This window comes from Caenorhabditis remanei, chromosome V (genome assembly GCF_010183535.1).
Source record: "Caenorhabditis remanei strain PX506 chromosome V, whole genome shotgun sequence".
Classification (NCBI taxonomy): Eukaryota; Metazoa; Nematoda; class Chromadorea; order Rhabditida; family Rhabditidae; genus Caenorhabditis; species Caenorhabditis remanei.
This window is the reverse complement of record NC_071332.1, coordinates 944,271-963,863: the sequence shown is the minus strand read 5'-3', so window position 1 is coordinate 963,863 and position 19,593 is coordinate 944,271. Positions and strand designations below refer to the sequence as shown.

Genomic DNA, 19,593 nt, shown 5'->3' with positions numbered 1-19,593 from the left:
GACAACTCCCCCCCCCCCCCCCCGTCCTCTGAAAAAATTCTTTGCTCTTTCTCCCCAATCATAATTGTTTGTTTTTATTTTGTTTCCAAATTCCCTTTTTTTTTCCAATTTTTGTCATCATCATCCCCTTCCCTCAGCAAACTTTGACATTCATCACTAATCCGTTGTCATAAAACGGAAAACTGTGGGGTTTCAATCATGACGTGCTTATCTTATAAGTTCATGAGAAAAACAAGAACACAAAACATAAAAAGTAGTTTTATTGAGTGGAAACGGGACCCGAGTTACTGGACGAATTGGTTGGGGACTGGGCGGATGGCGAGGTTGGGTTGGGTGCGTAGACGGTGGTGATCGGATTCGAGAAAATGGTCTCACTGGAGATTCCACGGAGACTCGAGGATTCTGGGTCGTCTGGCGGCTGGAAATTGAATATTCTATTGAAAATTTTCCGCATTTCGTCAGTTGACACATTTTTGATAAGAATTCACGCTTTTGAGATATCCTTCATTAAAGTTTAAACTAGAGAACGAAAAGGGAGGAGGGTGCAGGGAATCTAGAGTGTCTGACTTCTCTGTGCCCTCTCCTCAAATCTTTTCAGCAACCGATCTTTGAATGTCAATATCTCAACGGTAAAAAAAGTTATAAAAAAGTTGTAAATTACAAAAATAATCTACTTCAAATTTTACACATTTCACTAGTGGATAGTTTTTTGGTAGCTTTTTTAGGTTTTGAGATATGGGCGGTCAAAGATGAGTGACGCAAACTAAGCAAAGAAGAGACGCAGAGAAAGAAGACACTATAGCTTCTCTGCGCTCTCTCACTCTTTCGTTATCAGTAAGCAATCTTTGAACGTATATATCTCAAAAACTAAAATAGCTACTAAAAAGTTGTCAACAAAGAAAAAAACTTATTGAAAATTTGCTATATTTTAGCAGTTGACAACTTTTTGATAGCTGTTCAAACTTTTGAGATACGCGTCAGTAAAATTAACGTACAAAAGGGAGGAGAGTGCAGAGTAGCTAGAGTGTCTGGCTTCTCTGCGTCTCTCTCACTCTCTGACTTTCCTCTGATATGTTACTAAAGTGAATTGTTTGTGTTTCCCCAGCATGCTAATTTTTTCAGATTTAGATTTTTTCAGATTTCAATCCCTCAAAAACCTACCAAAAAGTTATCACTTATCATCAAGAGTGTATTCTTCTTTTCCTCTTCCTTCTCCTGTTTCTCCCTCTCATTCTTTCGACTATTCATTGAGCAAAACGAGACAATCATAACGCAGGAAATGAGATTGATGACAATCACGAATATCATTTCTCTTTTTGAGGAAATGAAAAATTTCTCTTTTTCGTTTTCCCTTTTTGAGTCCATCCACAGAACTACACTCTCCCACGTGACCTTTGGATTTGAAAATTAAAAGGAAATAATATTTTCGAGTTTAAAGTTTGTACTGGCTCAAAAGAGTGAGAACACCTGCTTACGAAATTATAGACGAAGCGCGTGGTGAGGGGAATTATGAGTAATCGAAAGGGGAAAATGATATATATTTTTCATTTTTCGAATAACAATGAATCACTCCCCCAAAGCATAAGGCTGCTTGTTAGTTTCAAATATTTTGAGAGTGGTTTTTATTTTTGAGAATTCATTTGAGCGTGAAATGAATTCACATCTTTCTTGTTGACTGAGTAGATGTTACGAATAAAGTTGTCTCATTTAATTAGCGTGATACAGTAACCTGGAATTTCAGGAAAAAAGTTTGCATTACCCATTTTGTTGACTGGTTGACTGGACATGTGGTTGGTGTCTTGTAATTGTTTTGTTTTGGTGAAAAGATCGGCGGCAATTGGGGAATGGCATTTGCATATACTACTCGGTCATTCAGAAATTTTTAATTTCTGATATCTGCGTTTTTAGTCGGAGCCTGGAGATCGGGCCCAGAGTTCCATTCCTGTAGTTTACAATTAATCGATAGGCCTGTTAGCTTTCGCACACCACCTTTAAAGCTAGGAGAGAGAAATAAAGAGTGTGCAGAGAAGTCAGACACTCTAGCTTCTCAGCGCTCTCTCGCTCTCGTATTTAAGCGGCTGTAGAATCCGAGAATCTAGAAGGGAAAGTTGTGAACTGAAAAACTGAAGGTGCCGATCTGGTTTGTAAAAAAAAGTTGAAAATTGAAACTTTTGGTCAATCGTTCAAAGTTGAGCTTCTGTAATAGACCAGCACCTCACGTAGGTTTGTAAATGAAGCTCGTAGAGCAGCAGCTCAAAAATTTCCCAGTTATTTTTTTTAGGTTTATACCTTATATAACCTTTTTAGAACAGCTTAGTCAATGTGGTAATAGGAGGGTCTCGGTTTGAAGTTTCGACTTTTTTTTGTCTTCCAACTTTTGCCTTCCATCTTACATCATATTTTTCATACATCACCTTCCGCTATGTTGAAATTGTTCCGCTTCTGGTCTTTTCAAAGATTCTGCCGTCCCTTATCAAGTCCCGATCATAATAAGTCTATACCAATGTCACAGGTTACACCAGTATCCGTGACATTTTTATTTTTTCTCAAGACTCATTGACAAAGTGGGAACTCAAGTGTAAACCCGAAATCTCATGGAGTCAATTCGTTGTCTCAAAACCAATTGCTAACGTGCCTGTCGCCTATTCATTCATCAATTAGTCTTGAAAGAAAATAATTATCACGGGTACTGGTTTAGCATGTGACATCCTAGCCCCTTTGAAAAGCAGCGACGTCCTCGGAGCTAGATATTTTGATGGCACAACATTCCAACGGAAATTAAATTAAAACCTCACACAACCTCTTAGGCTTCCACTTTTTCTTTGTTTTCCAAATTTTGCCTTCCGACTTATGTACGTCATCTTTTTCACACAACACCTTCCGCTAAGTTAGAAAAGTTTCCGTTTTTCTCTTTCCAAAGATTTTGCTAGTCCCGACCATAAGAAGTCCATATCAACCTCCTCTCTGAGACCAAACAATCATAACCAATGGTCAACTTGAACCTCTCCATCTGATCTTTAAAATGCTTGCAGACCATGACAAAATTATTTTTAATTGAACTGTGATCCTCATGCACTTTCTTTCCCTTCTTCAAGCTCAGAAGTACAACTTCCCATCTCTTCCATTTTTCCATTTTTCCATTTCTCACTCAGAGCTTTAATAATCAGTAGTACACCTCCAACTCCCCTGTCTGCTCTAAACTTTTTGAAAGGTTTCCTTCAAATCCACTTTTTCCCTCCCTCCCCGCCTTGTGTAATTATGTATGTGTATATATATATGTACATTTCACTTCACCAACTTGTTTCCCCCTTTTCGAAAAAGAAGGCTGAGCGTTGTTGCCGCAGGTGGTGTGAGCCGCGCGAATCGAATCAGCCGGTAAAGAGCGAGCCAGAAGGGGAGAGAGTGATAGAGCGTGAGCATGGCAACGCGAGCCTTCTCGAGCCCACGGCTCTCTCAGAAGCACCGGCTGATTAGTGTTGTCGACGTTGAGTCCCTCTCTCACTTTTTTCTTTTTCTTTTGTCTTCTTCTCACGGCTTTAATGGCTTCTCTCTCCTTCTTCCTTCTTTACTCCTTTTCTTTTTCCAATCATTTTGACCTCGTCTTCCAGAATGTCCTCCCAAACCACGATCCTGATCGTTCTCGCCATCGTTGGAGCCACATACGGTCTCAGGTGTCATCTCATATCGTACGGAAATCTCAACGATCCAAACGCTATCACCACCGCCACATCGCTCCAGGTATGTCTATTATTTTTGAAATCGTGTCATCAAATATCGATTGATTTTTCTCCTTTAGGACTGCCCAATCGGTGCCAACTCGTGTGTCAAGACCATCGACTACTCTCGCAACGTCTTCTCCAAACAATGTCAAATCGGAAACTGCACCGTACGCCTATTTTCCTGGAAGCCTCTTCCCCTTACTTCATTCATACCATTTCCAGACTGCCGCCGGAGCCGTCCAAGCGCCAGCCAACTGCTTTAACACCACTTCGGGAACCACAGTCATGGCCACTTGCTGCTGTTATGGAGACGGGTAATGCGGGGGCTTTCTGACTGGTTGATCATGTGGTTGAGGGAGTAATGAGTGGTTTAGAATCACGAAATATTTCGAAATAATTGTCTTCTGGGAAATAAGGGAAATGAGTTATAATAGAGTGTAGTCACAAGCTAGCAGCTGATTGTGTATGTTTCGATGGGAGTTTGATTTGTTGACTAATCGGTTAAGGGTACTGTACTTCTGAGTTCGTCAGATTTGATGGCAACGTCTAGTCACAAAACTCGTCACAAAAATTTCATGTACTTCTTTCCCATGGGTCATAACACAAAGCAAACGCGGTCGCGTAGCGGTTTTCCTCATATGTCATCAAAAACTTTTTACACGATAACAGCGTGAGAAGTCAGTGGAGCGATGCGGACGCGTCGCGGCTTCTGATTTTGCGGTTTTGCGGTTGGCGCAGTGCCAAAAGATATCTGGAGCGAATAGGGTACAGGTGAAACTATTTTTGGAACGTGGTTAGGGGAGGTTTGTGTTACAGCCAAAGCTTTGATGAAAGTTGGCACAGTGCCAAAAGTCGTTTAACGTTTTTGACAAACGAAATTTTGCATAGGCCTGATATACCACGCGGACGAACCGTGCCAGAGATTCTATAAAAGTTGGCACAGTCAAAATCTCAGAGTTTTTGAGTTTTTGAAGGATCCTTAGATGATAGTCAAGTTACTTACTAGGAAAGGTCACCGAGCCAGTCTGGAGATATGAGACGTGAACTATATCGTTGGAAATCTGGGGAAACGTTGATTTCAAATATATCTTCATTTCTTGCCCTCCAGGTCTGGTATTCGAGAAAAACGATGTCAAAGTTTATACCCCTAGCAAGTCATTACCTCCCTGACGTGTGACCCGGTACAGATTAACCCGGTACAGCCAAGTGTTGTGTACCATCAAGAAGAAATTTGAAACAATTCGAATTCCCGCGCTTCAGACATGCGGCAGAGGATAGGAACACTAAACAGTCTATGACCACCGATTTAGAAAAGCAAACGTTTCAAAGTTCTCAAAACTTGTTTATATGGATTACTCTATTTCGTAACTGTCCCAGTCAGTCTGTCCTAAAACTTGAGGACGAAAATCGGAGAAAACAACTACGGTTTGAAAACTGCGCCGCGAATTTGCGTTCGTCTGTGCACACTTTCCTCGATTTTCGTTCCCTGATTCTCGTGGAGTCCCAAAACTTCCTGGTGCACAGGACCTCATACCGATAGAAAATACATACCTTTAGACCTCAAAAATCTAGTGACGCTGATCTCCTAGGGGTTTTCAAAAACAGACAGTCTACCCTATGACGCCACTCTTTATTTCAAAATCCAAAACTCGAAAACTTTCAGATGCAACGCCAGTCCATCAATGCTTCCACTCGCCTCTTCCCTGTTCGCCGTCATGATTTCAATGTTCATTCTCTCCTAACTAAATACTTCCGGCTCTCTCCCCCCTCATTATGTCACCGCTTTTTTTCTCTTTCTTAGAATTCTCAGAATGTAAATATAATAATATCAAAAATCATGTCGAAATCTAGACATACGAAAAGGTTCCTGATAATTAATGAGTCATTAAAACAACATTACTCATTTCTTCTAGACTTTTTTGTGTTTTCTATGTTTTCGTCTACTTTTCAAAAAAAATTTACCTGTGATATCTGACTCATCTCGATTTTTTTCTTTTTTCTATCCCATGACTAAATTTTTTGGAAATATTCAATCTAAACGCTATTTTTCTCAAACTAAATCTAATTTTGTGCCCCTTTTTAACATCAATAAATCTACCAGTTTGAGTGATTACTACATAAAAATCTTTAAAAATAACTCACATGGAAAGTTGGTCGAAGGTTGAAGGCTAGGTAGCCAAGAGGTAAAAATCAATCTGGAAAAGTAGTCTAGATTGAAAATGGCATTTCCCTCCTCCCCAACTTTTGATGCTGATCAGTGTTATCCAGTGAAGCAGACCGGATGAAAAAGTGATCAGCATCTGCTTAGAATCTGAAATTTCCGGTAAGTTTCTTTCGTGTGGTGCTGAACTATGTTGGTGCAAAAACGGACTCTCTCGAAATTTGAATGCGACACTATTAGGTCGACATAGTTCTTACAACTGCGCTCTACCGAAACCGTTAAAAATTGTGTGCGAATTGAGATACTCAGAGAAAAAAGACATTTTCAAGGGCATTTCGGTGGAGCGCAATTGTAACAACTTTGCCGTGCCCAATAGAAGTTTTCGTAGATTTTTTGTTTGACTAAATGTTTCTTGATCAGGCCGCAAAGCCATAGTTTGGTGTTTCGTAACTTTCATAGTCAGTTTGCCTTGAATACACGCTCATCTCAGGTGCTTGATGCTTGAAATGATTTTTGTCGGGTATTATGTCAAATTCGCTAAGTATCGGCATTGAGTTATTAGTGAAATCATTTCTTAATTAACAAAGGATCTTTAATTAAGATTTTGACCTCTAAACGGCATTCGAATCTTTGGCTAAATGTTGGGTCTCTGGACAAAAATCAAATGTCTGTACGATTGTAAAATTAAATTACGGACGACTTTGACAAAGTTTATATGTATTAACATAATTTAATCACATTCTGTCAATCCTGAACCCAATTCGGGTCTTTTTCATTTTCGTATAATTATTTGATCTCTCTCCTCAATCATAAAACCACCATCGACACTCTTTTTATCAATCGAAAAAAAATTTGAATAGAAAAAACCCTGTCCATCACGTCATATCATGTACTACAATTGACCTCATTAGCATAAATCATATTCAAAAAAACAATTCGGAGTCCTTATAGTTTTAAAAAACAACCCTTATTCTCAGAACACCTGTTACCCAATTTGTTCTTGGAAACCTGGGAGCTGTGGCACAAACAATTATCACCGAGTTCACAGTCTTTCACTGGGCTCATTGATGAAATAACTCATCATTTCTACCATTTTCTGAACTATTCTCATTCATCTCTTCATCCAAACTACCACTTTATTATAAATGCTGAATGTGTTTTGATGGTTTTCTTTTTACTCCATTTTGTTTACTCTCATTAGTCAACCTTTTGATCTGTTTATGCCTCTCTCAAAAATCCAATTTTCTTTTCGCTACCCTTTCTGATTTCAAACTTTTGGTAAACTCTTGTTTTTTCCTTCTCCTTCTCACGCACTACATTCTATTCAAAATGGAAGGTTCTAGAGGGATAGAATCTTAAAACAATCAAAGCCGCTAAGCATAACGTTTCTTATAAAACTGCCGATTCATACTTGCACTTTCAATTCCCCTCTGGTCTCTTCCCTCGGTAATAACAAGAATTTTCGTCTGGCTAATCAGTCTAGACAATGGAAATACGTTGTCAAAGAACACAACTCTTTCATCAAACCAAATGAAGTTATTCGGGGGAACAACCTTGATTTGGTTACCGACATATTGCGTGATAAAGGAAAAGTAGCTGGAGGGCACTCTCACTGAGAGATCGCTAGGGATCAGTATCGATTAATAAAGTTATTGAGACCATGTTTCGATGAAAAACGTTTCAAAACCCGACGTTCTGAAATCTAGCCTCTGCTCTGTTGAAATACTCGCTTCAAACGCAATATTATGAGCTGAAAAATATACCAAAATGTAGATCTCGACGAGTTCTATGTCCATGACCTACTACGGGCCGGATGGCAAATCGGTAATGTGCCGCGGGCCGGGCTAGAATGGTTTTTTTGGCGATTTTTGCGTTTTTGTCACATTTTCCCGGCCCGCGGCACACTAGCAACTCGCCATCCGGTCCGTGGAAAGCCAGGGATACAGAACTCGTCGAGATCTACTTTTTGGTATATTTTTTAGCTGGCCCGGTTCGCAAGTATGGCTGAAACTCAGAAGAAGCTATTAGCGCTTCACCGAAATCCGCTTCTTCCTTTTTCTTTGCGTCTCTCAATCACCCACGCTATTTTGCTCAATCTCGGTAGAGCGCGTTTGCAAGAACTGAATTGTGCTAATACTCCTTCAGAAAATCCATGATCTCTAGGCAAAGAACAATATTCTGTTATCATCTCACTCTATGGCTTCCTTTCCTTCCAATATCACTCTTTTTCACCCCAACTTCTCAGAAAAGCTCTTCAGAAAACAGCTTATCCTTGTCTTGTCAGCTGACCACGACCACCACTACAGCCATTTTTAATCAAGCACACCCCGTTTTCCAGTGTCTGGAGTTTCCAGAACATTCAATCTATTTCTATACACATCTCTTATTCCTTCTTAGCCATTATTTCGAAACTTTTTTTCTATTTTCCATTTCCCTTCGAGATCAACCCATATCACAAGACCATCTCAACTCGCTGGCTGCTCTGACTCCTCCCCGCTAAACTCCGCCCACTTTTAAGCTAGAGAAGGAAAGAAGTACAACTTTTTTCGATTCCACCTGTCTTCTCCTCTCTGGGGCTCCGGGGCTCCGCTGTTTCGCATCGGTTGCCATTGTTACGGACAGACGCGTGTGAGCCTCGACGGCTCGCTTTCCCTTTTTCTCTTTTAATCATATAATTGTGAAGGCAGGAGCCTCTCTCGACTCGCGCGCGCACCGGAAATTTGCGGTGTCACACGGACGGCCACAAATTGGAAACAAAAGTGTCCGCCCATTTCCTATCTCCTTTCCCGATCTCTCATTTCTGGCTACTTTTGAAAGGCTTCACTTCTTTCTCTCCCCGTCGCTACTTGAATAAAAAATTCTTTCTCTCCAGAATGATGATCCGTCCAATCTTCTTGACTCTCGCACTCGCCGCGTACACCGCCTTTGCTCTCCAATGCCACGTGGTTCCAACCGGTAACCTGTCCATCCCAGACACCTCTCCAAATCAGGTAACCCTAAAACTGCAAGGGATTCTTAATTCATATCTGAGTTCAGGAGTGCGCCATCGGATCGTTGTCGTGTCTCAAAGTGATCGACTACACCCGCGGAACCTACACCAAACAATGTCAAACCATGAACTGCACGGTAAGAAATCAAGATTCCATTTCCATCATTGCTATAGCCTAGCTCTCACACTCTTTCTCACCTGCTCTCTCTGACAACAAGAGTCACCTGATAAGCTCGGAGAGCTCGGGCTCAAAAGCCGCTACGCGCGCGCGACGCTCATTAGGGGAGTCGTGGGAAACTGACCAACCATGACTTACATAACTTAGAAAAAAGTATTTGTTTTCAGATGAACGGACTTCAAAACGCTGTGGCCAACTGCCAAAACACATCGGCTTTTGGTGTCAGTGGAGCGACTTGCTGCTGCTACGGAGATGGCTGTAACTCTGCCCCAAAAACCGGATTCGTCACCGCCTTCGGACTCACCGCTGCTCTTGTTTCCCTCATGAAGATCGTCGCCTAAGGATTCTAAATTAGGGAAATCTCGATTTCGTTAACATGTTCTCTTTTTCGTCTCTATCAATTCCCCCCTTTTGCTTAAACATCATCCCAAAAAACATTTCTTTCCCGTGATAGATCCTTCTCTGTTTACATTCCAAAAATTTATTGTATTGTCTTTTTGAAACCCAATTTTTTATCTTAATCCCAGAATAAAACACGAAAAAGAAAACAAAATCTAGAGAATTTGAGTCTTCTCTCCGTCGCACTTCAGTACAGCATACGAGAGTTCTTTCGAATGTTTTTTGGCGCCTCTGATGAATCGACGGACTTCATCACACCGCGCGTCATCCTCGATTTCGAAGAGGACTGCAAATTTTCCTCCGTGGTCAACGATGGATTGTTTAATGTTGTCGGATGGGTACTTGATTCCCTCGGTTTTGGAGTAGTCGTCGACCTGGAATAAGGGATTTTTTGGAGGACTGGTAAGGGTGATTCTCTTAAACAAGGTGACGTCTTCTGTCACTGACCTAGATCGACGGCATTGCTGCCAATAGGGTGATTAGGTTTTAGTTATCTGGCTGGCACCGTAAGAGTACGGTACCTGGAACCTTTTGAGCGAACACGGAAAAAAATTTCTCGTGTTTCAGGACAGCCTGGGTTACAGGGCCGCCAGTGTTGCTTCGGGAACCGCCAGAACCGTGAAAGCCGTTCGGTTACATTAGAACCACCCGTGTTTTAGGATTGCCTATAACAGGACCACCTGTCAAAACCACCCATAAATTGGTATGGATTCACTATTCGTACGGAAACCTGGGCTGACCAATCTCAATGGGATTCAAGTGATTAAAATCTTTTCTCTCTAGATTTGAAACCTTGACGCCTATAAGCCTGACGTCACCAGTAAATAACAGAGTGCACAGCGGTTTAATCATAATTCTCCCTTACAGTATCCTTCACAATCTTTAAATTCGACGCATTCTTCTCCGGATCAAACACCCGATTTGATACCAACTCGACACTGATGTTCACAAACGGTGGTGGCACAAAACCGCTGCCTTCCTCGGTGAGCAACTGATCATCCGAAGTACACGAACCCTATAATTAGGCGGGTGAGAGGAAAACGAGAAAAACAAGTGAAATATGTATAGTGAATCACAAACCAGAAGAGCGAGTAGTGAAAATATGATATAGTGGAAGAAAGGAAGCATGATGGATGGTTTATTGAAGAATCTAAATTTTCTTTTATACGATGGGAAGTTTGTTTACAGTAGCACACTATGAATGGGGAAATTTTTTTATGGGAAGTGATTATTTCTCTTTACATTGTCATTTTGTTGTTTCGTATACACATCTGTGAGAACATCAGTGGACATCTAGACAAACAGATTACTCCTTTGATCTATGTGCCCCAGCTCAAACATCAATTCCACCAAGTTAGTGGTCACGGCGTGTGTATGGCTTCAGAAAACAACAAAAAATCAGCTGTTCTTGGGAAAAAACTAAAGCATGATTACAGTTTATGTTTTTTTGGTTATTTGAAAGATCAACGTTACGAAATTAGAGGTAACTATGGTTTAGGGGGAAGGATTACACCGGGGACGTATAGAAACCTGGTCTAGCACACATACGAACTAGGGAAGATCATGGAGTCAGTGTGAAGTTATGGGACGTGTCTTATATATAAGACACGTCCCATAACATGATATATTATTGCAACGCGGAAAAAACGCTCATTTCAAATATATATTCAGTTTTTGCCCACGAGCCCTGGTATTTGAGAAAAATAAGGTCAAAGTTCCGAAAAATGACAAATTACCCTTCTGACACTAGAAACATTTTATTGAAATTTTTAATAGCAATTTTCGCGTGTCAGAAAGGTAATAATTTGTCAATTTTCCGAAAAATGACCTTATTTTTCTCAAATCCCAAGCATCGACGGCAAAAACTGAATATATATTTGGAATCAGCGTTTTCTCAGCTTTCCCATGATATAGGGCAGGGTCCATAACTCCAAACTTACTCCATGACCTTCTCTAGTAAGAAGGAAGATATCAGTACGATATAACATAATTCGTCCGTTTTCTCAACCTTGTCTTTGGTTTTGGTAGAGCGCGGTTGTAAGAAGCGTGGCATTTTTATATAAGTTAATTCTCAATAAATATCTCAACCTGCCTTTCCTATCCGCCCTTTCTAATCTCCCTTTTCATCTAAACCAATTCAACCAATTATAATTAATTAACCCATAATTAACCATCTGCTAGTTCACCCGCCCACCTCACTCCATCCATCTCTTTCTTCCTTCCCTATTCTCCAATCAAAAAATGCCCTCAGAATTCCGTCTTTTATTTCTCCCCCTTGTTGCACTCCGCCATGTTCTGAAATTGATGAGTCCCTTTGAGTTGTAAGTGACTTTCGAAAGTTTACCATAATTATTTTTTCGGCATTTTCAGAATCTCCCTGTCATTTTGTAGCCAGAATGTGCATGGGGTATGCAAATCAATTCGATCAAAAATCCAATGTGAAAATAGCTGTAAAATGTTTCAAGTGTGTTTCGAATCATCGTCGAAAATTCTGCTAGATGTCAACTATTTTCCAAATGTCACGTGGACAATCGATTTTGGAAAAATCTCAATGGAAATGAGCTCAGAAGTACCCAAGAAGTTGTCATCTTTGATTTCCACATGGGTTGCAAAGTGAGTTTCAGCTAAACTTTTATTCCGAAACTTTATTGAATTTCAGAGAAAACAAATCAAGCCAAACGCTTTCCGTAAATCTTTCTGAAACTTCAATATCAGCAATAGATGCGTGGATTCAATACATATCATATCTATTCAATGTTCCACTGGAAAACACTAACCTATTTTTACACAATTTTGAAAAAAAATTCATCCTGAAATTGATTGATTTTCATTGCAATCAGTCTGGAAATCTATACAAAAACTTTAATTTGTATGACAAGGAATCTAATTCTTTACAAGAATCGAACAACGAATTCTATCAAAACATTTTAAGTGGTTTCCAGAACACAAACAATCTAATTGTTCGATTCAAACCAAGTCAAACTTTCAATTTTGATTTCAAAACCCTGAAAACTCGTTTCAAATTGTTAGATTTTCGTTATTCTCACTGGGTTAGTCTCGACCAACTCTTGGAAGCGGACACGTCTTGTATATGTTTGAGTAGATCAAATTTCACAAATTCTGACTTTAAAACTTTGGTGGATAAATGGAGAGCTGGATGGACACCGAAATGGACATCTTTGATGATTGAATTCAAGGAGAATCTGGATATTGACACGTGTGTTGGAGGAGAACCATTTCACACGGTACCACGAAATATTAAGCCTTTAATGAAGCTTGTTGTTGAGAAGTGAGTTGTGAGGGAATTGTCTGTATATTTCTTTAAATTCTTTCAAAAATCCTTTCAGAGAATCTCCTATTCAACTTTACAAGTTCGACATGTTTAGAAGAACTCCTGAAGGATTTACACATAAAACTGGTTATCATATTTATCGATCAGATGACGTTGTTGCAACGATTACAGTCGAGAAGAACAGAATAGGATGGATTGAAATTCAGCCATTCGACTGCGATGTTGAATTTCGATTTCATTTGCATATGAGAACATTTCAGCTGGACTAACTTTTGGAACATCACAATCAATTTCAATATTTTTTAAACAGTGTGCATCAGATTTTGAAGAATTGAATTTTTCGTGTGATATGTCCTTTCTCTGTTTTTTATTTATTGATTTGTCTCTCAGTTGTTATATAGAGTATCTAAAAAAAAGTTGTTGGCTTTTTTGCTACCTTTTGAATAGGTCCTGATAGCTCAAAACATGCTATAAAAATGTTTACACATTCCTGATGGACGGTGTCAAATTTCGCTCATTAGTTTCCGAAAAAACAATCACAAAATTTTCGAATTTTGATCTATTTCTCGGAAACTAATTAGGATTTTTGACCGTGGAGGCGAAGTCCTGGTGGGTAGCGCATCCAACTCGCTTGTAATTTTTGGCCACTGGAAAATAAGATTTTTTTGAATGTCTTTTGGAATTCGCATTCTCCACATTTTCAAATATCTGGAGTTTAGAGTTCATGTCCCAGATTCTAAATAACAAGTTCCAGAGTCAAAAAATTCGATTTCCAGTTTTTTTATTTTCGAATTCCGAGGACTAGATTCTACAGTCGTTTTTCTAGTTGAAGACACTAGTTCTATCTAATAGGTTCTCGAGTTCAAATGCTCAATTAACAAAAAAAAACCCAAACAAAATTTTCAAATAATAAACTTCATTCCTTCTCTTTTCAATACAATACAAAATACAATGAATAGAATAATCCTCCTATTTCGGTGCCTTATTGGACTTCTTCGACTCAACGACATCCGGCTCCTTCATCACCGACTTCATCGCCGACGCATTCTTATCCTTAGCAGTCACCTCTTCTTTCAACGACTTGTGGATCGACGCCGGCATCTTCTTATTATTATCAATGACACTCGTCTCCTTCTTCAAAGACTTCTGGGTGGACTGCGCCTTCTTGTCATCCTCCGTATCAGCCGCCGAATCTTCTCGACTCATTTGTCCACGAGTGAAGTCAGACTTCTGATTCTTGCCCAGTTTCTGTTTCAGAGCATTTGGTGGTTTCTTGGAAACACATGGAGACAAAATTGGCACTTTCAGTTTTCCCCAACGGTTTTGCTGTAGGAAATAGTACTATGAATTAAAAAAACTTGATAGACAACAAATCTTACCCCAAAAAAGTCACGCGGATTCTCCCACTCGAAATTCTTCTTCTTCAGATTCTTACTCTTCGTGGTGGCATCAATCGGTGACTGAGGTCCGAGTTCCCAATCAAATGGAGTATCCCAGACGACCTTCGCCTTATCCATCGAGTCTTTCAGAAACTTGTAGACGAGCTCATAATTCGGAAACGAGTAGTAGTTCATCTCCTTCAGATTCTTGTCAATTTCCTCCAGCTGGTGACGCATCGCAGACGTCAGACGGTCCGGATTCTTGTCATCATGAAAGAGACGAAGAATTGTCGACTGGTCTTTCATCTCCTCGGTTGGAATCTCTTCGTTGTTGGACCATGGCAACTCGTTGAAAAACTCAGCGATCATGTACATCAGAGACCAAATGTCGTCGTGGCGACCCTGAATTTGTAGGGTTCGGAGGAGAATAGAGAATCAAACAATCTAGCTTCTCTGCGCCTTGCTAGATCTCATTTCCTATTTTTAAAGGCGTTAAAGGCGCATATCTTAATAGCTAGAAGAGCTATCAAAAAACTGTCAACAACAAAAATAATCTACTTAAAATTTCACACACTTTATGAGTTAATAGTTTTTTGATAGCTTTTTTAGGCTTTGAGATATAGGCGGTCAAAGATGAGCGACGCAAACTGTGCAGAGGAGAGACGCAGAGAAAGGAGACCCTCTAACTTCTCTGCGTCTCTCGCGATTTCACTATCTATCTTTAAAGGGACGTATCTCAGAAACTAGAAGAGCTATCAAAAAACTATCAGCTACAAAAATGAAGAGCAGGAATACATCTACAAAATAAATCTAAATTTCAAAGCTCTCTAATTCCACCAACTCACCAACTCTTTCAACAAATGAGCATTCGGCGATGCGTATTGCGGAGTTCCACGGAAATCGGTATGTGGACGTGGGAGACGAAACGCGTACTCCTCCTCCTCAGGCAACTCCTCCCTTGAAATCGAGGCACACTCTCTAGATTCCTTGGCCAGTCTCGCCTTCGGAGCCTAAACCGAAAAAAATAGCTCACAATTTCTAGGAGGGTACTAAGTTACTACTAACCACAAGTTTTTTCGGTCCCGAAGCGACAGCTGGTGCTTGAACCTGAGGAGAGGCTTTGGTATTGGTATTAACCTGAGCCATTCTGCTCGGCGCCTTCTTGACTTTCGACCGCGACGGAGAGGATTTCAGCTTTGCAGGTCCGCTGGTCTTCTTCGGAGCGGATTTGCTATTCTTCTTCGAGCCGCCCGGGATTTTGTGAATGAATCTCCTTGCCAAACCAAAATCGAACAAGAAGATCCGACGGCTACGAAGTTCAGACGACGTATTGATTCCAATGGCAAAGTTGTTTGGTTTGATGTCTCTATGGACAAATCCGCTTTCATGCATCTTTTTGATTCTGTAATTTAGTTTTTCATTTGAAAAAATTAGAGAATAATTGAAACTTACGCATAGAAGCATTGAATACCGACACGCGACCATGTTCCATCAGTCCAGACATCAGGATTCGGGCTCTTGGATTTCAAAGTTTTCAGATTATCCCCGAGTAACTCAAGAACGAGATAATGATAGCGTGGCTTTCTTCCAGCCGCAACGAATCCAGGGAACACCGAGTCCCTTGGCAACCCGTTCAGCACGTTGATCTCCAGTTTGATGGCTGATCCACCCTCTTGAAAACTCGACTCCAGCTTCATTGCATAAAATGTTTCGTTGTCTTTCGTTACTTTGAACACTTGACCAAATCCACCTTCGTCTATTTTTTTGACGAGCTTGAAACCGTTCACTCTGCAAAATTGGTCGTTTTGAAACTGCGTTATCTCGAAGTTGTGAAAACTTGGCAGCTTTTATTTTCATTTTTTAAAGTTTCATTTTGAAATTTCTTCTCGCGTTTGGTATCGAAACGTCCGGTTACAAAATGTCCCCGAGAGCGCAGAGAAGCCAGACACACTAGCTTCTCTGCGTTCTCTTTCTCTCAGTCCACACGCTCCTGTTGCATTCTCGGCCCCAGTCTCCAAAGACGCATATCTCAAAACCTAAGACATCTATCAAAAAGCTGTCAACTCTAAAAATGAACCTTTAGATTAGCTCCACCTATAAAACTTCAATTAAAACGTTCTGTACCCCCCGCGCTGAGCTCTCCAACTCACGATTCTCCAATGTTGAATTTCAGATCGTCGGCGTTTTCCTTTGAAGCTGCCATATTCGGAAGACAGAAGGAGCCTCGTGCTGTCTATTTATGAAAACTGATTTTGAATTTGTCGATTTGAAGGTGTGGCGGAAGGAGAATAGGGCAGATAAAAACTGAAACAAAAAAATGGGATGTCACGGAATTTGATGAGAAAGCGATAGTAGATTTTATCTTTTGATAAAAAAACATGTGGTCACGTGGAAATTCTGAAATTTATTGTTTTTTAATGAAACAAATAACAAAAGTAAAGGATTCACTAGTTAGAACCCAGATGTGTGCCGCTATTCATCTAGGAGCAAGATTTATCAAAAAGATAAGCGGATTCGTCCATAGAGACATCGAACCGAACACCTTTGCCATTAGTATCAATACGTTGTCTGAACTTCGTAGCTGTTGGATCTTCTTGTTCAATTTTGGATTGTCAAGGAAATTCATCCACAAAATTCCGGGCGGCTCGGAAAAAAAACAGCAAATGCACCAAAATTTTCTGCAAAAATATAGTCCCTGGCTATCACTATAATCAGGTCCCAATTAGCCGGACCCTCAAAACTGATATCCTCGTAATCCAGAGCATCCAGCAAAATGATTCAGTGGTATGTCAGTCCTTACACACACAACCTTGAAAGAGGTTACAAAAATATCTTTCCTGACTTTTGCATATGACTTTCCAAGCCACTGGTCATATGACAGGTCAAAATCTTCAATTAAAAACAGACTTAAAATATTCGACACAGGCCGTTTCGTTCTCCGGAAGTCACAAATCATGCAAGTATGAAGAAAGTATGAATCTCTCAGAAGACACAAAAAACCTTGAACTATCGATAAAAGTTTTGTGCATTGTGCCCCAGTCCCAAACCACGATTTATATGTCCTGTTTTATTGTTATCACGTCAAAAGTGCGGCATTTTCAGATAAGCGCCCTCACGATCAACCTATCGTTGAAAAAAATGGCAATGATAAGGAGGAGCAGCACGTGGAGTATAAAATAGACATGGGAGTGTGTAGTTCCCAATTTGAAACTTTTTCTAGTTTTTTTTCTATTCCTGAAAAATGTCGCTGTACACTGCTGCTGATGGTCTACTCGGAACCCATGTAACATGGGGAGAGGTCGAGGAGGAAATGCAGAAAGCGTTGGGTACAACTGCCACGTTTGGAGATGACAAGACGGTTACTAATATCAGTGATATGAAGGTAATTTTATTTTTTATTTAAATAAAAATTCATCAAATTCCAGGGCTTCATGTCTAGAATCGCACTGGTCGAGCCAAAATGGGTCGGCGCCGCCGATGAGGAGAAGCTTCCGGAAAAGTTCATTGTGAAGATTTCCTCTCAGTTACCGTTTATCGAGATGACTAAGCTGATGGATTTCAGTGCAGAGGACTTCTGGGATGACGCGAAATTGAAGGGAATGGGAGAGGTCACTCGACTTTTGCATAACAGAGAAGTGGCGACTTATAAGATTTTGATGAGGGAGAAGCATCCATTGATTCCGTTTACCAAGGTGAGTCTTGAGCCTCTCCAGCAGGAGTTGTAGCCAGAATAGAAGACACAAGCCGCTTAGAAGACTATTTAATGAAAAATCATAGTTAAAGTCAATTTCGCCGTAAATCGACCCTGGTGGCCGAGTTTATAAAAATGTTAGGTCACCAAGGATAAGCCGTGGCCATAGTTGGTTAACAGTTTTTGCCCACAGCTGAATTGGACCGTTCTCTTTCCGAACTCGCTGCTCGCGGTTCTAAAATATTCAAAAGCTCTAACAAGGGAACCTTTTTCGTACTATAGCTGAGAATTTACTGAAACTTGGCACACATATGTTTCGAATATGCTTAACTAAATGGTGTTGTCAGAATTTGCAGAGTTATGCTCATTGGCTAAAAATCTCGGTCTGAAAATTCTGGAAATTTAAGCCTACTTTAAACCTAATCTAAGGAGAGTGAAGAGGGGGATGCTGCGCGGACAAAATTAGGCTTGAATTTCCAGAATTTTCAGACCGAGATTCAGCAAATTCTCAACCTTATGAAAAACTTTTTTTTAATCCAGATCTACGCATTGAAACCCTTTGATGATGAGAACACCCTAAAAGCCTACATCATCTCTGAGTACTTCCCCAACACTTATCACATTGGAATGCATGAAAGTATCCCTGCCGAAGATATTCTCCCTATTGTTCATGGTGCCGCCGCGTTCTCTGCAATCGGAATGAAATTGAGTGAGGAGGAAACAAAATATGCACGTGGAATGCACTTCCTTGATATGGTTTTTGAACAATTCATGGATGAGAAGTCGAATATCAAAATGGAAGAAATGATGAGAAAGGCTTTCCCAGAGGAGTACTCCGAGAAGGTTGAGAAGATGCTGAAGATCAACAAGGACTACTATTTGAATAAAAATATGCTGCCCAACTTCAAGAACACTTGTGAATTCTTCGGCTATCAACCAGTTCTCACTCATTCCGACTTGTGGAGTTCCAACTTCTTATGCGGGAAGGAAGGAGAGAAAGTTACATTGAAAGCTATCATTGACTATCAGGTGACGTGCATTTGATAACAGAAACTTTTGTTCATACAAACATTTTTCAGACAGTTTCGATTACAACACCTGCTCAAGATGTGGGTAGACTTTTTGCATCATGCCTGTCCACAAAAGATAGAAGAGAGAAAGTAGATTATCTGTTGGAGGAATACTACAAGACATTCGTAAAAGAGTTGGATGGAATGGATGTTCCGTATACTCTCCAGAATCTGAAGGACAGCTACCAAGTGTTTTTCCCATTGATGAGTTGTATGGTGTTGCCTGGAATTGCGCCAATGTTGGAGCATGCTCCTCATTTATCCGAGGAGTACAAGGAAAAGGTAAGTTCGCTCTGTTCACAGCAAGAATAACATTTTATTTCCAGATGAAAGAGGTAGCGATGGCGAAAATGGTTGGACTCCTTGAAGATGTGATCTCCACTCATGAGAGCAGCATTCAGAAGTTTCCAAAGTATTTTGAGTTTTAAATTTGCAAGTGTATAATAAAGTTATTTTAATAATTGTATAGTATCTTCAAGAACACACATTACTTGGTGATGCAATAGTCTTTTTCGAAATGCTTACTTTTTTGTTTGGTTCACCTACTGTAATGCTCATAAATGTTTGGTCCCATGCAGTTTTCAGGCGAGAACGGGCAAGGATACAAAACTAACATAGTTTTCACGTTTACTCTACAATCCATTGCAAAATTTGTAAAATTGGGAGTCGAAAGACACCGGCGCCCAAAATACTCATAAGATTTAAATTTGTCATA

The 19,593-nt window shown here is 40.2% G+C and overlaps 7 protein-coding genes across 7 annotated transcripts; 4 read left to right on the top strand and 3 right to left on the bottom strand.

Annotated features, from left to right (window-relative positions):
• Nucleotides 1-259: 259 nt before the first annotated feature.
• On the bottom strand, nt 260-1,308 carry GCK72_016560 (uncharacterized protein; the record flags this gene model as incomplete). The annotated part of the gene is made up of 2 exons (XM_053731561.1): nt 260-418; nt 1,162-1,308. The coding sequence occupies 2 exons, from the start codon at nt 1,306-1,308 to the stop codon at nt 260-262; spliced, it is 306 nt and encodes a 101-aa protein (XP_053580474.1).
• Nucleotides 1,309-3,609: 2,301 nt separating this feature from the next.
• On the top strand, nt 3,610-5,461 carry GCK72_016559 (uncharacterized protein; the record flags this gene model as incomplete). Its single annotated transcript, XM_003100339.2, has 4 exons — nt 3,610-3,738; nt 3,797-3,886; nt 3,942-4,033; nt 5,383-5,461. 4 exons carry the CDS (start codon nt 3,610-3,612, stop codon nt 5,459-5,461), a joined length of 390 nt encoding a protein of 129 aa, XP_003100387.2.
• Nucleotides 5,462-8,753: 3,292 nt separating this feature from the next.
• On the top strand, nt 8,754-9,388 carry GCK72_016558 (uncharacterized protein; the record flags this gene model as incomplete). The annotated part of the gene is made up of 3 exons (XM_003100422.2): nt 8,754-8,870; nt 8,917-9,006; nt 9,215-9,388. The coding sequence occupies 3 exons, from the start codon at nt 8,754-8,756 to the stop codon at nt 9,386-9,388; spliced, it is 381 nt and encodes a 126-aa protein (XP_003100470.2).
• A 213-nt stretch (nt 9,389-9,601) lies between these two features.
• Nucleotides 9,602-10,739, bottom strand: GCK72_016557 (uncharacterized protein; the record flags this gene model as incomplete). The annotated part of the gene is made up of 3 exons (XM_053731560.1): nt 9,602-9,820; nt 10,312-10,461; nt 10,689-10,739. 3 exons carry the CDS (start codon nt 10,737-10,739, stop codon nt 9,602-9,604), a joined length of 420 nt encoding a protein of 139 aa, XP_053580473.1.
• A 1,162-nt stretch (nt 10,740-11,901) lies between these two features.
• GCK72_016556 (uncharacterized protein) lies at nt 11,902-13,007 on the top strand (the record flags this gene model as incomplete). The annotated part of the gene is made up of 3 exons (XM_053731559.1): nt 11,902-12,059; nt 12,379-12,735; nt 12,794-13,007. 3 exons carry the CDS (start codon nt 11,902-11,904, stop codon nt 13,005-13,007), a joined length of 729 nt encoding a protein of 242 aa, XP_053580472.1.
• Nucleotides 13,008-13,707: 700 nt separating this feature from the next.
• On the bottom strand, nt 13,708-16,320 carry GCK72_016555 (uncharacterized protein; the record flags this gene model as incomplete). Its single annotated transcript, XM_003100373.2, has 6 exons — nt 13,708-14,064; nt 14,118-14,519; nt 14,963-15,127; nt 15,183-15,519; nt 15,570-15,905; nt 16,268-16,320. The coding sequence occupies 6 exons, from the start codon at nt 16,318-16,320 to the stop codon at nt 13,708-13,710; spliced, it is 1,650 nt and encodes a 549-aa protein (XP_003100421.2).
• Nucleotides 16,321-17,358: 1,038 nt separating this feature from the next.
• Nucleotides 17,359-19,306, top strand: GCK72_016554 (uncharacterized protein; the record flags this gene model as incomplete). The annotated part of the gene is made up of 5 exons (XM_053731558.1): nt 17,359-17,499; nt 17,543-17,809; nt 18,349-18,837; nt 18,888-19,160; nt 19,205-19,306. The coding sequence occupies 5 exons, from the start codon at nt 17,359-17,361 to the stop codon at nt 19,304-19,306; spliced, it is 1,272 nt and encodes a 423-aa protein (XP_053580471.1).
• Between the last annotated feature and the right edge of the window lie 287 nt (nt 19,307-19,593).